Source organism: Patagioenas fasciata, chromosome 1 (genome assembly GCF_037038585.1).
Source record: "Patagioenas fasciata isolate bPatFas1 chromosome 1, bPatFas1.hap1, whole genome shotgun sequence".
Classification (NCBI taxonomy): Eukaryota; Metazoa; Chordata; class Aves; order Columbiformes; family Columbidae; genus Patagioenas; species Patagioenas fasciata.
The window spans coordinates 200,305,466-200,319,638 of NC_092520.1; the positions used below are offsets into that span (position 1 = coordinate 200,305,466).

The 14,173-nt window shown below is 38.6% G+C and overlaps 1 protein-coding gene across 3 annotated transcripts in view; it reads right to left on the reverse strand.

Moving 5' to 3' along the window:
• The window catches only part of PRKAR2B (protein kinase cAMP-dependent type II regulatory subunit beta), an 88,552-nt gene that overhangs the window by 46,351 nt on the left and 28,028 nt on the right, over nt 1–14,173 (reverse strand). For 2 of the 3 annotated variants that reach the window (XM_065847400.2, XM_071803435.1), the window contains exon 2: nt 11,514–11,549. In XM_065847400.2, the coding sequence (XP_065703472.1) occupies nt 11,514–11,549 (36 nt within the window). Of the gene's footprint in view, nt 1–11,513; nt 11,550–11,928; nt 12,001–14,173 lie in introns of those variants that run through there. The other variant, XM_071803434.1, reaches the window with a different exon arrangement.

Here is a 14,173-nt window from a genome sequence, read left to right on the forward strand (position 1 = left end):
GAATACGCCTTGCAATGCTCCACTGTCATTTCGTGCTGCTAAAACACAACTGTGCACAGTACAAAATGCTTTGCACTGCCCCAGTTGCTTGTACGCAATGGTCACATAAACATTTCCAGAAGTTTCTGTATACAACAGTAAACCAAACACATATAATGCACGAAGAGTGACGAGTGTTAAACCACAGTATATAGTAACAGTATGACAGCAATAGTGACTTGCCTAGCACAGTTCTAAGTAACCCATACACACATACACACTCGATTTAAAAATTAGATCTCCAAATGAGTTTTCAAGAGAGAAGACTTTTCACATCTGTCTAGAAGAGAAGGTGAGATCTGAAATGAGAAAACGGGCATTGCCTAGTGTTAAAGAAAGCAAATAAGGCTCCAAGTTAGGAAAAAAAAGTATTAATGGTATGTACCAATCTGCTTGGCTGTTAAATTTATGTGGATGTCCAGCACACAAGTATGGAACACTGGTGAGACCCACTGACAAGAATACAAATTGATTTCAGAGATGCTATTTTCTCCCAGGCTTTAAACTTGTCTATATCCTCCAAACTAGATGGAGAAGTGGATCTGACAGATATATGGTAAAGACGCATGAAGCAAAGATGCTGTGGACCAGGATGATGTGGGGGCAGCGGGGTGGGTGCAGGAAACAGGGAGTGTTTGACTACAAGAAAGCCTTGGGCTTGTGCTTTGACAAAGGACATTTTGTTTAAGCAACTGAGAAGTACACCCCACAGCTCAAGGCATCGGGCTTCCTACGAAACATACGGAACTGACAGGGAGTGTTTAGGAAGCAAAACATCGGGCTGCTGTTCATTTTATACAATGTGAATAAGTGGCATCTGGCGCTTTAAACAACACAGTATCTAGCAAAGATATTTAAATACATAACTTTCCTCTTTCTTTGACTCCACAGTATTTAGAAGCAGCAATACTTGCCAAATACTAAGCCAAACTTGAAGGTCAAAGGCCAAGCCATTTGTACTATGGTGTTCTACAAGAAAACCTGCTAATCAAAATGTTCCAAAACCATTTTTGTTCCATTTTGAACAACTCACTATGTAAAACGTGACTTGTCCTACTCATCTTTTATCCTCCAGAACAAATCTTCTCTAGCATGCAAGCCAAACCACATGAGATCACAGATGCAATGGAATTGTTTCGGAAAACAGGTAAGCAGATACTACAGCTTACAGATATATGCTCTATCACCTCAAGTGGAGGCAGCATCACTCCCTAATCTAAACACAAAGAACAAAAGAGCACAGCAACTTAAGTAAAACTTATCATAGATACAGATACTGAAATATTTTAGAGAAAATATCAGAATTAATAAATAAGGACTATCAATGCACATCTGCTCCAAAAATAATTTTTAAATCCTTCCTACTTCTTTCAGTAATATGCATACTCATTCAAAAAAAGAGCAATTATTTAATTTCTTTCAAAATTATGAGTTAAAAGCATCCTGATAAAAGCATTAGAAGGTTATTAGCTGCTCTGATCATGTTTAGATTCTGAAGTGTTACTGGGACTGCTGAGATTATCAATGGCGAATGCAAACTTGTAAGCAGATTAAAACAGAAAACATAGTATGACCTACAAGTTGTCAGGCACAGGAAGAATTTGTTGTGTGTCAAATGGTAACTGGAGCTAAGAGAGGAACCTTTACTCTGAAAAACCTGGGTACAAAATGAAAAGAAATTAAAATAAAACGGAGAATAATCTGTGTTTTATATCAACTCATTCCCAGCACTCCTTGCAATCTGAGAGTATCCATTAATAAATCCTAGTACATTTATTCAGTAATCATTGATGTGCAAACTACTGCTTGCAGACAAATAACAGCCATATTTATTGTTATTAGTATGAACATTTGGCCTCATTTCTGTATTTATTTTGATAGAAAGTCTGTTTTGTCTGAAAATCCTGTCTTCTCTGGAATTTATTCACTACTACTTAGTTACATAGCAAGAAGAAGATCTCTTTGTCTAGAATGGATTTGTTTGGTCATGAAATAAATATTAGATACTACATTAAAGCATTCCAAACACGGTAGTGTCAAATACTGATCTACCTAAAGTAATAAAAAGAGCTCCTTAGATAGTGTTGAGCAGAACAGGAGACAACGCCAATGTGGGTGCTGGGGAAGCCGGGCTCCAGCGCGGTGCTGGCACAGTCCCCAAGGGAGGTGAGGATGAGGCTGCAGAATGGTTTCACATACAGACACAAGCTCATACTTTTCCATACCCATCTTGTTTACTAGTTACATACATAAAATGAGTTCAAAGGTACTGCTCAGTCAGGCTAACCGCTCCGTATCCTGCCAGAATATCTGAGCTCTTCACCAAACTGTCCAGGCAACAGCCCGTTAAGAAGAATTTGACTCATATTTCAACATCTACCTCTGGTTTGTGTTTCATATAACTGAAACACGATTATCCCAAATAGTTGAAAAAACTACAGTAATTAATTTTATTGAAACAGAACTATATGCAGAATACTTTTCAAAGATAAAACTAAAATAGCAGGAAAAATTACAATTTCCCATAAAGGGGTGTGTGCAGTAATTTGTGAACTCAAAACACATTCATAACTCTTCTGTTTTCTAAAGAGGTTGCTATCTAGCTTTACCAAATTGCACAATTTAAAAATAATTACTCCGTACATTTTAGTCAGTCTATAAAACGCAATCTAGAAATATGTGCTTGCAAAGTCATCTAAACAAACACAGAAATAGAGATGAAACCTCAAGAAATCACCTGAATCATGCCCATGCACTGCTGTGGTATGAATTACACCTCTGTCGCTACAGAAAAAGTCTTCATTTTCCTTAAAACTTCTGAGATAATACTGTATTCCCGGGGAATTTAGTCTACTGCTTCACTAAGTGCTTAGTTAGAAAGTTTTCCCCAAAGCCTAGCCTAAATATTTGTTTGTGTAAAAGCTGGGCCAATGTATTTCTTTCCTTCCTTCCCTTGTCACCTCCTTGGGACAAATATTGATGCCCTCTCTATAGCAACTTACCCCACCACGCAAGACTTACGCATTTATTCGTACCATCGCCCCTCCCGCCCTTGCCTTGCCTTGCCTTCTTTCCTCCCTTCCTCCACCACCTCAAACTCTGCCTACAGTATGCATCTACTAATCCCTTCCTATTTTATTAAGCTTAAAGTATTATGACAAAAGAGCTAAAATCTGGCATGACATTAATTTGCAACGGTTAGACTACGTCTGTAACTCTGGTCCATAAATGGGCTCTGAAAACTTCGTATTCAACCTCTGCTGATGATCTATACTGCGAAACACTTTGATACAACCTGCTAGAATCTCTGTTTTAGATTTTGGAGGTTTAATAAAGGAATAGATGAATGTTCAAAGTGAACCATTTGAAAAGTTCCAGAAGAAATGTACAGATAGCTTACATTTGGGGTTTTTTTTGAATAAGAATACTACCGTCCAACTATACACTGTTGTATGGAAGAGTTATGGTATAGATGTAATGTAATCTAGAGAAGAAAAAGTTCCATGCGCAGAATCTTTCAGTAGAACAGTTAGAACAACTGAGCCAGGAAGGAGGCAGATGAGCTGCTGAGCACAGCAGCTCTTCTTCAGATCTGCACCAAAGGCAACAAATCTCAACATTACAACAGGTCAGGACTAAGTACTCCAAGTTTAATGTGATTGTTATTTTATCAGACATTCTGAACAAAAACAGTGGTTAGCCTTGAGAAGCAAACGTGCATACTCTCTAAACATCCCTAAGCCTATGTTAATACATCATTTATCTACAGGAAGTTTTCTCAAATTCCCAGAAAATATAAGAGGAGTGCAGACAGAGCAAATTAAACTCTTGTTTCTGTGACGCTCTCATTTGCAGCAGAAACTGGTGAAGTGCACAGCAAATAAACTACACAAGAGGAAACTAAAGAAAGAAGCCAGTTCGCTTGGTCATGGATTGAGCAGGAAACAGCTTCTATCACTAACTTTCCACAGACCCAAAAGCGCTGTCAGGCCACCAAAATAAGTTCTTCATTCTCCAGAGTTACACATGTGCTTCGAGCAGGAGCAGACTGAAGCAGGGCTCTCTGCCTGACCCAATGGCTTTCGGTGCCTACAGCTCAGCACACCATGCCCATACTGTTATACAGCAGCCTAGGCTCAGTCCAGAGACAAGTCTCACCAGCTCCTGTGGCACCTGATAGCAGAGACTGCTCTTGGGAAAATTATGCAGGTCTTTTCTCCTCATGACACTGGCCATGAGATCACCCTGCAAGAGCAGATGGAATATATGAGTTGCAAGTTCCATTGTGGCACGCAGGAAAAAATACAGGGTAGACACGGGGCAAAGAGATATAATCATCTGATCTTAAAACTGCTGTGTACATCCAATTACAGCTATACTCTGTACGAGTTCTGATGCTAAGGGCTTCGCTGAAAGTAAACAAGGGATTTTGTGTAGGGTATTCCATTTCTGATGCAGAAATCTCCAGATCCTATAAGCTCAGGATACTCTTCATTTGTTAATGGGAACAGGTATTGGGCAATTCCTCAAGGTTTGCAAAGGATTTAAGTGTTACAGTGACGGTAACTGTAAGAGAGGCCATGACAAGGAAAGACACTATCCTCTGCAAGGACTGGAGAGTACAGACTGTACATCGCATGTGTGCAAAATCACAAAATAAAGAAGAGAGTGTGTTCTCAACAAGCAGCGATTGAGGCAGTCGCTATTACAGAATATGGTGGAAGTGAAACGGCTGCATAAAAAGCTGCATGAACAGTATGGATGGCTGCCTTGCCAGGGGAGCAGAAGCCAACAAAGGGTAGGTCCACTTGCACAGGGATGCATGGTGTGTGTCTGTGCCCACATACAGCTGCAGCTCTGCACAAGTCAGCACAGTTTAACAATCCCATTACCAGGCTGAAATTAGGCAAGATTTTCTGCTTCTGTGACTTTCAGTAAGTCACAACGTACCACACTGATGTGCCACCATAAGCTTAGGAGTCTTCTTTACCATGCTCTGTCATACAATGTAGATACACCCTAAAATTCTGACCGCACTTTTTCTTCTGGTTTTCCTCACTATTATGACAGCAGCCTTAGTGCTTAACTGAGTTTTAGTGTTAGATACTACTGCACTTCACTTGACGAGGTCCCTGTTTATTTCAGAAGCCTGAAGCACTGGCCATTTTAACTTACGGATTGACTGCATGCATGTAACAAAGAATAAAGATGAATCCAACATCACTTGAATTCAGTTTGGGGGTTATTCGTCACTCAGAATGAGCTGAACCAGTAACTCTGCTTGAAGAGCTACACTGGATTACTGGTTCATCAATAAAGTTCTTTATTCTTCTTTCTTCTGTCACTATGACTTGATATGCCTCTACAACAACGTTGCCTGCTACCCGAGCATTTCAAAGGGGAGTTTACAGTTAATTCATTCCTCACCACTGTTTTTGGTACAGTTCCAGCTTCTGCCTTACTGTATAAACGGGAACAGCACTTCATTTCAGTTAGCTGCCTTTCTCTGACAATTTTTAACATGTTCTAGGAAAGTAGATGCCAACCTCTTTAAGAAAATCTCAATATAATTCAAGCAGATTGTAATTACAAATGAAACATTGTTCCTATGGGCATATTCTGTTCTTGTCTAACAGTATAAACTTGCTCTTCCTAAATATTAGTTTATATTTAACAACTGAATTCAGTATCACCTATGCTCTTTCATACTTATAACTTCAGAAAGCAATTAGCTGTTCCTTCACTAACAAACTCCCATGGTGTAAATTCAGTAAAATTCCTCAGCGTTTCTTAAGTAGGTTGTCACATTTTGTGTAGAAATCATTAAATTGAAAACCAGCAGCGATATATGTAAATGCTACTGTGGGAATGACTAATCCACAGTCCACACATCTCTTCAGAATAATGAAGCCCAAAACTTTCATCTTGTCACTTTCTTCCTAATTGCACCTTACAAAAAGAGGGAGAATAGATAAATTGTTCTGGCAAACTTGTTCCCAGATTTTCCCTTTTATGAGAGCTGTGCAGAACCTCTCCCCTCCCATCTGAGCGCCTACCAAAACACGGGTGTCATCTGCCATGTGCCAGGCAGAGGCGGGAGCCCTGAGTGCCAGGCGAGGAGAGCTGAGCACCCATCGCTGCGTGACGAGGCTCGGGCAGGGCTGGTGACACCGTGGGGACAGCCCTGGAGCGTGACCTACGTGTGCCGGTGTGTAGGCGTGTACCCAGTCTCTGATGCGGTGGTCCCATCCTGCTCCCAGCTGCGCAGTCTCCGGGCTCTGACACCAGCTCACCATCCACGTCAGCAGCGCACCTGATGATGCTATAACGTGCTCACTAACCTGTTTGTGAAGCGTTTCGCTGCATGTATGTGGTATTTTAATCAAAATAACTAGCTTGAGAGGCTTTGAAATGAATCAGTGTGTTTCAGCTAAAAGATTTACTTATTTCCAAAAATTCTAAAATGACTGAAAATGTCATAGGTTTCCTATTAAGAGTTTTCTGCTGACTGAGGTTAACAAAAAATATTTATAAACTGTAGAAATTCTTGCTGGAAAATACTTAAATAATTTTAAGGCTTGAGAAGAAGTGAACTAAAACAACTCCTCTATCAATTCAAATTAACTACCATCTGAGTTCAACAATTCCATTATAAAGGCTTTTGGGCATCTAAAGCAATTAAGAGTGAAGAGAATGTTCCATCTCTTCCTTTCTCTTCAAGCTGTTGATGTTTTGTAAATCTAAAATTCGTAGAGTTAAGCAAAATGGGTTTTGATTCTTAGAGAAACTTCCATACTTTTATTAAGAGAGAAAAAATAAATTAAAAAAAAATTAAAAAGAAGACAGGGCACTAAACACAGCCCCATCTTTATCAGAAATTACTGCAGTACATAAGCAATTTGACCTCCATACAAAAATATTTTGAGTACCTGCTAAATGAATTAAACACATATTTCTGAAAGGGTATAAAAACCAGATTCCTTATTTCTCAGCCTTTCCTCTACAGTTAATCGGCCATGTACCTAAAAGAGACAGTTTTCGGCAGTGTGTGTAAAGGTAAAAAACGTTTCAAATTTCAACAACTGGAAATTACAAAGGAGTTTGAAAGTAAAAAAAAAAAAAAATATGGCACGAAGGTGTCCTCCAGTATCATGTGAGATCCTGTCCCTTAGGCTGATGCGGTCGGTTTATAATGAAGTATCATTTCATTTATAATGTGTTTTTTTGTGTTTTCTTTGGAGAGCTCCTTACTGGCATCCATGATAAAGACGCCTGAAAGTTTTTGCCTTCTCTGCTTCCTTCTATTCTTTCCACAACAGTAGTATCTCCTTGATTGTAAGTTTATTCCAAATATATGTAAGTCAGTTTCTCCCTTGAGGTTCAGCACTGATGTACTCTGACTGTTGACTGTTTAAATTACTTTTTTAAGAGTTTTGCGGTTAAGTTCACAAATAAATCAAGCTGCTTCTCTTTCCCATGTGGTTGAGAGAACAATATTTAAAACTTCATTTATTTCCTTTCCACAGGCCGAAAATCGTATTTTGGAATTAGACATTGTTTAGGGGAGAGGAATGAGGAACTTCTCTCTGTTGTTGGTAAGAGATGCTCCAGAGATGCCCTTGAGAGTATCTACCAGCTCTTCTTAGCTCGAGAAGCCTAACTCAGCGCAACCTCAGTCAGGTGCTCTTCACTATTTCAGAAGCTTAAGCAGATACATAACTTAAGTAACTTCATAGGCTGTTATCTATTTCTTAATTAAGATTATTTTACACATTTGAATGTAATACTAGTCAATGGGTATAAATAGCCTGCGTAAATGGTATCTATCAAGTATAAATTTAAAGTTCATCCTATGACAAACCCATGCTGGTTTCGTTACATTATTCTAAACTCCTGGCAGTATTTAATGAGATAATTTACTTGTTTATCTAGCCATCAAGATGCTGAAAAGCAGGAACTCAATGCTTTTGCTGACACAAAGAACCACATTAGCTTTCCAACCCTAGATATCTTATACTTGGATGGATGAAAACTAATCTCATCCATAGCAAGAAAGTATCTGTCTGTATTCAGAAACTGCACCTTGTGGCTACCTCAGCTTGTTCAGGAATTTCCACTTATTTTTCACCTCATGAATATACAGCTTTCTCTTCTATTTCATGCTGCTTCTACCTCCATACCCCCCTTTCTTCCCATCCAAGCCTCTTGATTGTCTCAACAGTTTTTCTCCTTTCTCTTCATCTCGGTCCCACCAGATTTTAAAAGGCAAATTAAGGATTAACTATTTGCAGCTGGCTCATTGTTCATTTTAGCTCTGTAACGTATTTTTAATCTCCTCTTCTTGCTAAACTTCTCTGTTTAAGACTATGATATCTATTATTCTTTGTGCATACCCTAGAACAATGGAGTGCATTATTAACTAGCCCATAAGTAGCTATGTCATCAGCACTATGGTATATGTGTATTTTATATACAGAGCCCACACTGCATATATACACACATTTGCATAAACACATAGAAGATATACTAAATTAGGTAGCTCAATAAATGTTAAGAATTGAAATTCAAGAATGATTAATTGATCCTAGCTTACTTATGCCTTTATCCTCTACATACCAATGACAGCATATTAATACATTCACAGCATGTTAACAGGAACAGCTGTTAAATAATAAATGCCTTACTATATTGTTTTCAGCAGGTGCTTCAGCAATTAAACTCTGGCGGCTTAATTTCTAGCTCAGTTAGGAAAAATAACTATATCTTATGCCACCAAGTAAAACACTAGGTATTATCCAAAGAATAACAGAAACATCAAAATCAAGACATCCGCTGTAGAGAATTATTGTTCTTTGTGAAGAAATGTGTGTCATCTCCTGGCTTCTCCCTGCTTATCATTGCAAGAGCTCATACAGCAGCTTTTAGCAGAACAGTCTAGGAGCCTTTGCTGCAGATATTCACTTGATATTTCACCACAGCTGGTGTCAGCAGTTCAGCTCCTTCTCCATCCCACCACTGGCTAAAGGCAGTCACTACTACCCTCCTTTCACTACCACCCCTCTTTAAGTGGTTGTTGGGGAGCCACAGCACAGGTCAGTTGCAGAATCAACGGAAATCAACACACCAAGTCCTCCTGTATTTCTATTTTCTTCAAATCAATGCACCTTCAGGTAGCACAACTCTTGGGTCTCTGCAAGGGATGCAGAGATAACCTCTGGGCAGCGGTGTGACAAAGGCAGGGACCCTAAAATCACCCTCTGGGCAGGTGCAACGTGAAACCATGAGCTGTGGCTGACTCTCCAAACTCTCCTCATCGACTCAGAGTAATGTTCATCAGACATAAATCTTCGAAACCATTCAGGACTCAACAATCTTGCACATCTCAGACTTTAAAATAGCTCTTAGCTAAACAGCCTAAAATTAAGAGAAATCCATATTTGAGAAAAAGCAAAACAAAACAAACTGTGTTTCATTTGGCTTCTAATTTCCTAAACAGGAAAATCAGCTTCAATTACAGAATGCTATTAAGCTGCCAAGCATACAAAAAACCCAGCTACTATCTGGCTTTTCCACTTGCAAGGTATCTTGACTATCTTAATGTATCCAAACAATTATTCAATTTTTTAAAAATATCTAAAAATGTGGTTAGGACTGCAAACATAAAAGATTTGTGTTATCAGCATAGTCTGTTTCATACTCTTAATTTTATACTTTATCAATCAAGTTTCTTAAATGTACTGTACCTCTTCAGTAGCCATTTAATATTTAAGAGAAAAGTAAGAACTATCACCTTTCACTGGCTTTGTTTGAAAATGATTATTTTTACTATTAAAGCTGCCAGAAACTTTATTAGAAAGTACATATAGTAAACCATGATTTACATATGGACCATACCATAAAACTTGACTCCTTATTCTGAATGATATAACTCCATTTTATCTCTCCACAAGACCAAAACACAAACATTAAATGCCCATAGAAATTATTTCCCCAATAATTGTGCAAAAATTTCAGGCTTCTAACATGTTTCAGTTTCCTTTTAAAGGAACATTAAAAATAACTGGTTTTCTTTTTCCTGAGCAAGTATTAGCTTTTCAAACAATCAGACTCTCCTACTGAAATGCAAAAGTCTTTCTCACGTCTGTTATAAGGACCGCATTCATTAAAGTCAGCTATCAATCAGTCACAGTAAAACCTTCCTTAAAACACGCAATGAATTTGCATAAAGCCCTGCTCACTGTTCCTGAATGCTACTTAACAAATCATTCCTTTCATTTCATGCTACAGTACCTCACAAAGTATTATCAATACTAAAAGCATGAGAACATTTGGAATTCACTACACTTTCTTGCTTTGTGCTACATACGCTATGCGCCAATCCTCCAAATGCAAACCTTCATTTTTCTATACAGCCCCTTAGTAATCCTGAGGATCTTCACTAATATTTTCAAACTGACAAGGAACTATCTGACTGAGATTGTTAGAAGTCTGGATAGACTTACTGAATGATGGAAGGCAAACTTTATTACATTTATTAAAAGTGATCTGCAGTTGCAAACAGAAAGCATTTTATAGTTAGATTTTAAACTTAGCATACTGAGATGACTGGGAACAGCTCACACCTCCTGCTCTGCTGACTCTTCTGAGTCAGTCATGAGTCTCATTACATTTACTGGTGGCTTTCACACCCCACTTTCAGATACATAGTATTCCACACAAATAAAACTTAGGCTTTGGGCCTCATGATTCAGGAGAAAAAGCCCTCAAAACCTAAGCCTAAAGGCTACAATACAGCAGAACAACAAGGAGAGGCCAGGAATATTAATTTTTAATGCTATGTAATTTGGAGGGATCTGTTACATTTAATGGAACAGGGTAGAGTCCTCTGAGCTGGCAGGAACCAAGTTAACTTGAGGATCACACAGATTGGCCCTGAGCTGGGAAGGCGCAGACCCAGCACCAGACACAGCCACCACGGCAAAGCTGAGCCTGGGCCCTGACCTGCACGCTCAGCACCACGCAACAACGCGCCTGAACACAAACTCACTCCAGTCTGAAAAACACGGGGAAATTTCTAGCACAGTTGTACCTTTTCTCATGCATACATGATCACCAAATTGCTGTTCCAGGTTGTCTATGAAGTAAGCAAGACCACCCTGGTTAAGATCACATTCAGTTCTTGCTTTCAAAGTTCAGTTCTGTTAGGGCTAAAATTACTGTCTTTAAAGGAAAAAAGCAAAGCTTTTGTTTTTCATAAATTCCACAGCAACAAGGCAGCTTAATGCAAGTTCCATGACCTGAAACCTTGGCTACATTTTCCAGTACACCAGATGACAGATGTGGGGTTAACCTAAGTCAGTCATCTCTGAAGAAACCTGACTAATGTCACATCATGTTTTACACAACAATCACCGTCAGCATTACGTTTCAACTCTTATGTAGAACAATGAAGCATGCAACTCCATCCAACTTACCTGATGCACGTCTGGTGAACCGGTTTATCACTGGAGCTGAAAGAAAACACGACATTTCAATTAGATTCTTTCTGTAACAGTCTAACACTTTAAACATAACAATGTTATACTTCAAAGTGCGACAGCTACAAAAATCTGTTAACCATTATTTTTGTATCTTTATAGAAACCCATGTTAACTTCATACACATTTAAACTTTTAAGCAGATAGTAACAAGTAGCTTTCAAGGCCATTTTCGGGTTCTTAAGAGTTACTGTTACTTATTGCTGTTCGTGACTGCGTGTGAAACATTTAGATCTGCATTTCCATTATTTATCAAGAGCACAGAAACTGGAATCTTGTAAACACTGACGCAAGCATGAATTAAAAAAAAATGTAAAAAAAAAAAAAAATCATTTACTTTTACAAAATATACCTATTAGAAATCTAGCACCAAAGATACTCCTACAGAGAAAAAGACTAATTTGCAATCCCATCTGAAAGATCAACTTTTGCTTTGACTAACCTTTAAACCTCCTTGGGTAAGTCAATAACAATGTCAGCCCCCGCCCAGACCCCAGTTTTACAGTGCAAATGACTGGTTTATAGTGCCCTCCTGGCACATCTCCAACCCATGCTGCAAACATTTGGAATCCTGTCTTGCTTCCAACTGGGAGAGATTGCAAAATACATCTTAAAGCACACGGTTTTGCCTCTAATTAATTTTCAGGCTTACCAGCTTCTTCAAGAGCTACTAGATATAAAACAAAGAAATAAACTTTTTAATGTTTTGCCTTCCAAATACAACCTTCAGTCTGCTCCTAATTAGTATAAAACACTGGTCTTGAACTCTTCTTTCACGTGATACATTAACTGCTGGAATAAACAAGAAGAAAATCTGAATGACCTAATTTCAAACGTGGGCAGCAGCTACATTAAAAATGTATGTACTCACAGTGCTTATTAACATTCAATCTTAAAAAAAAAAAAGAAAAATCACTCTTTATGTTTACATGGAACTGAAAAATGAAAAATATTGGACTTTTTAATTTTATTCCACTTTTACATGGGAGTTCTGCATCATTTCTTAAACATCTAAGCCAAGACAAAGAGAAAAAAAAATGCTGAGAAAACAGGAGAGACAGTAACATCTTGAGAGGCAAACTGACTTTTTATTCCTTTGGGGAGGAAAAAAGAAAACAGAGCAAAGCTACAATTTCTGAAGCACAGTCACAGACAGTTTGCGTGAGCACATACAGTAGTGACAGGGCCAAGGGGTAAGAACCACACAGGGAAACCCGACTGCGGTGGTTCAGAGTGCGAGTCACGAGCAAGGAAATCTCTGGTGGACAAGCTGTCACAAACCCCAGAGATATATATAAATAAACCAGAGAGTAACATAACCAGCAAAGTTATTCTTAAACCTGAATTCTGATTCCCCACAACATTTTTTTTAAATAAAAAGACAATAAATATAGACATATTTTTATTAGAGCTGACACCACATTTTATGCAACTACTGTTTTGTAATACAGGGGGCTGTTTTGTTCCTCAAAACTGTTCATTTCGTCACTAGGGTTACAGGCCAAATTCATTTCAGGACACTAGTCGTGACTGTCACCATCAGATGGCTGAGCTGTTACCTCCAGTGTGTAAACCAGCAGCAGCTCTCAGCAGACGTGCTCATATTAAAAAATACTTGGAATCTGACACATTTCTAATAAGAAAACACAAAATATTGCTCTGCTCCCAGTCAAAAGCCTTCCCCAAACTCAGGGAGAGTATTTGGCTTTGCCTGTCAGTTCTGTACATCATCTGTAGATAGGAAGATCTAACTCCTCTAGATAGCTACCACAGCACATTTTACCAACACAAAAAAATACATTAAAAAAGAACATATAACACTAAATTAACATAATTTTGAGACTGCATCTCTTTGAAACAAGTTACTGGCACTGTTGAAGAGACAAGTCCTTCTCTGGTTACGTATTTCTAAATTCCTTTGTTTCTTTGGTTGCAGTAAGCTTAGTTTATTTTACAATCTATTTTACAAATTATTCACTGTTAGGGGAAAAAGAAAAAAAGGAAAAAAATAGCTAGAATGTCAAAACCTTGATAAGCACCTATTTTTGAGCTCTTGTGAATAATCAGTGTTTGAGCAGCAACCAGGCAAAGCCTTTCTGCCCAGACAGGGATTTTGTGAAGGTCATCCAAATGTGTTACTGGGAGATTTAGAAGCAGAACCCACAGTTCTTTGTCATGGAGCAAGCTGAAATACTCTCTATTTCTCTTGTAGAAAATGGCAATATACTTTTTTTTTGGCCCAGAAAGAAGGAAGTGATAGGTCACAGAGAATCATCAGCCCTACAGAAATTTAGCTGGTATATTCACGACAAAGTAGATGCACGGTCAACGAGGTTGCTAGGATAGCTGGCAGGCTAAGCATAGTAAGGTGGGCAAAAGAGTCTAAGAAGCATTTTTCTGGAACCATAAAAACCCCCAACACCCCACTTGCAATACTACTGACATGCGCCAGTTCACAGCACCACCATATTCCAACGAGGGGAAACTCAGCAAAAGAATGGGCTTGATGCAAGACCTCCATGGCTATTAAGGTAAACTCTACACAAAAATATACTTTAAGGTTAGAGTGACATTGTGCTGAGGGTCAGCTGCTCAGA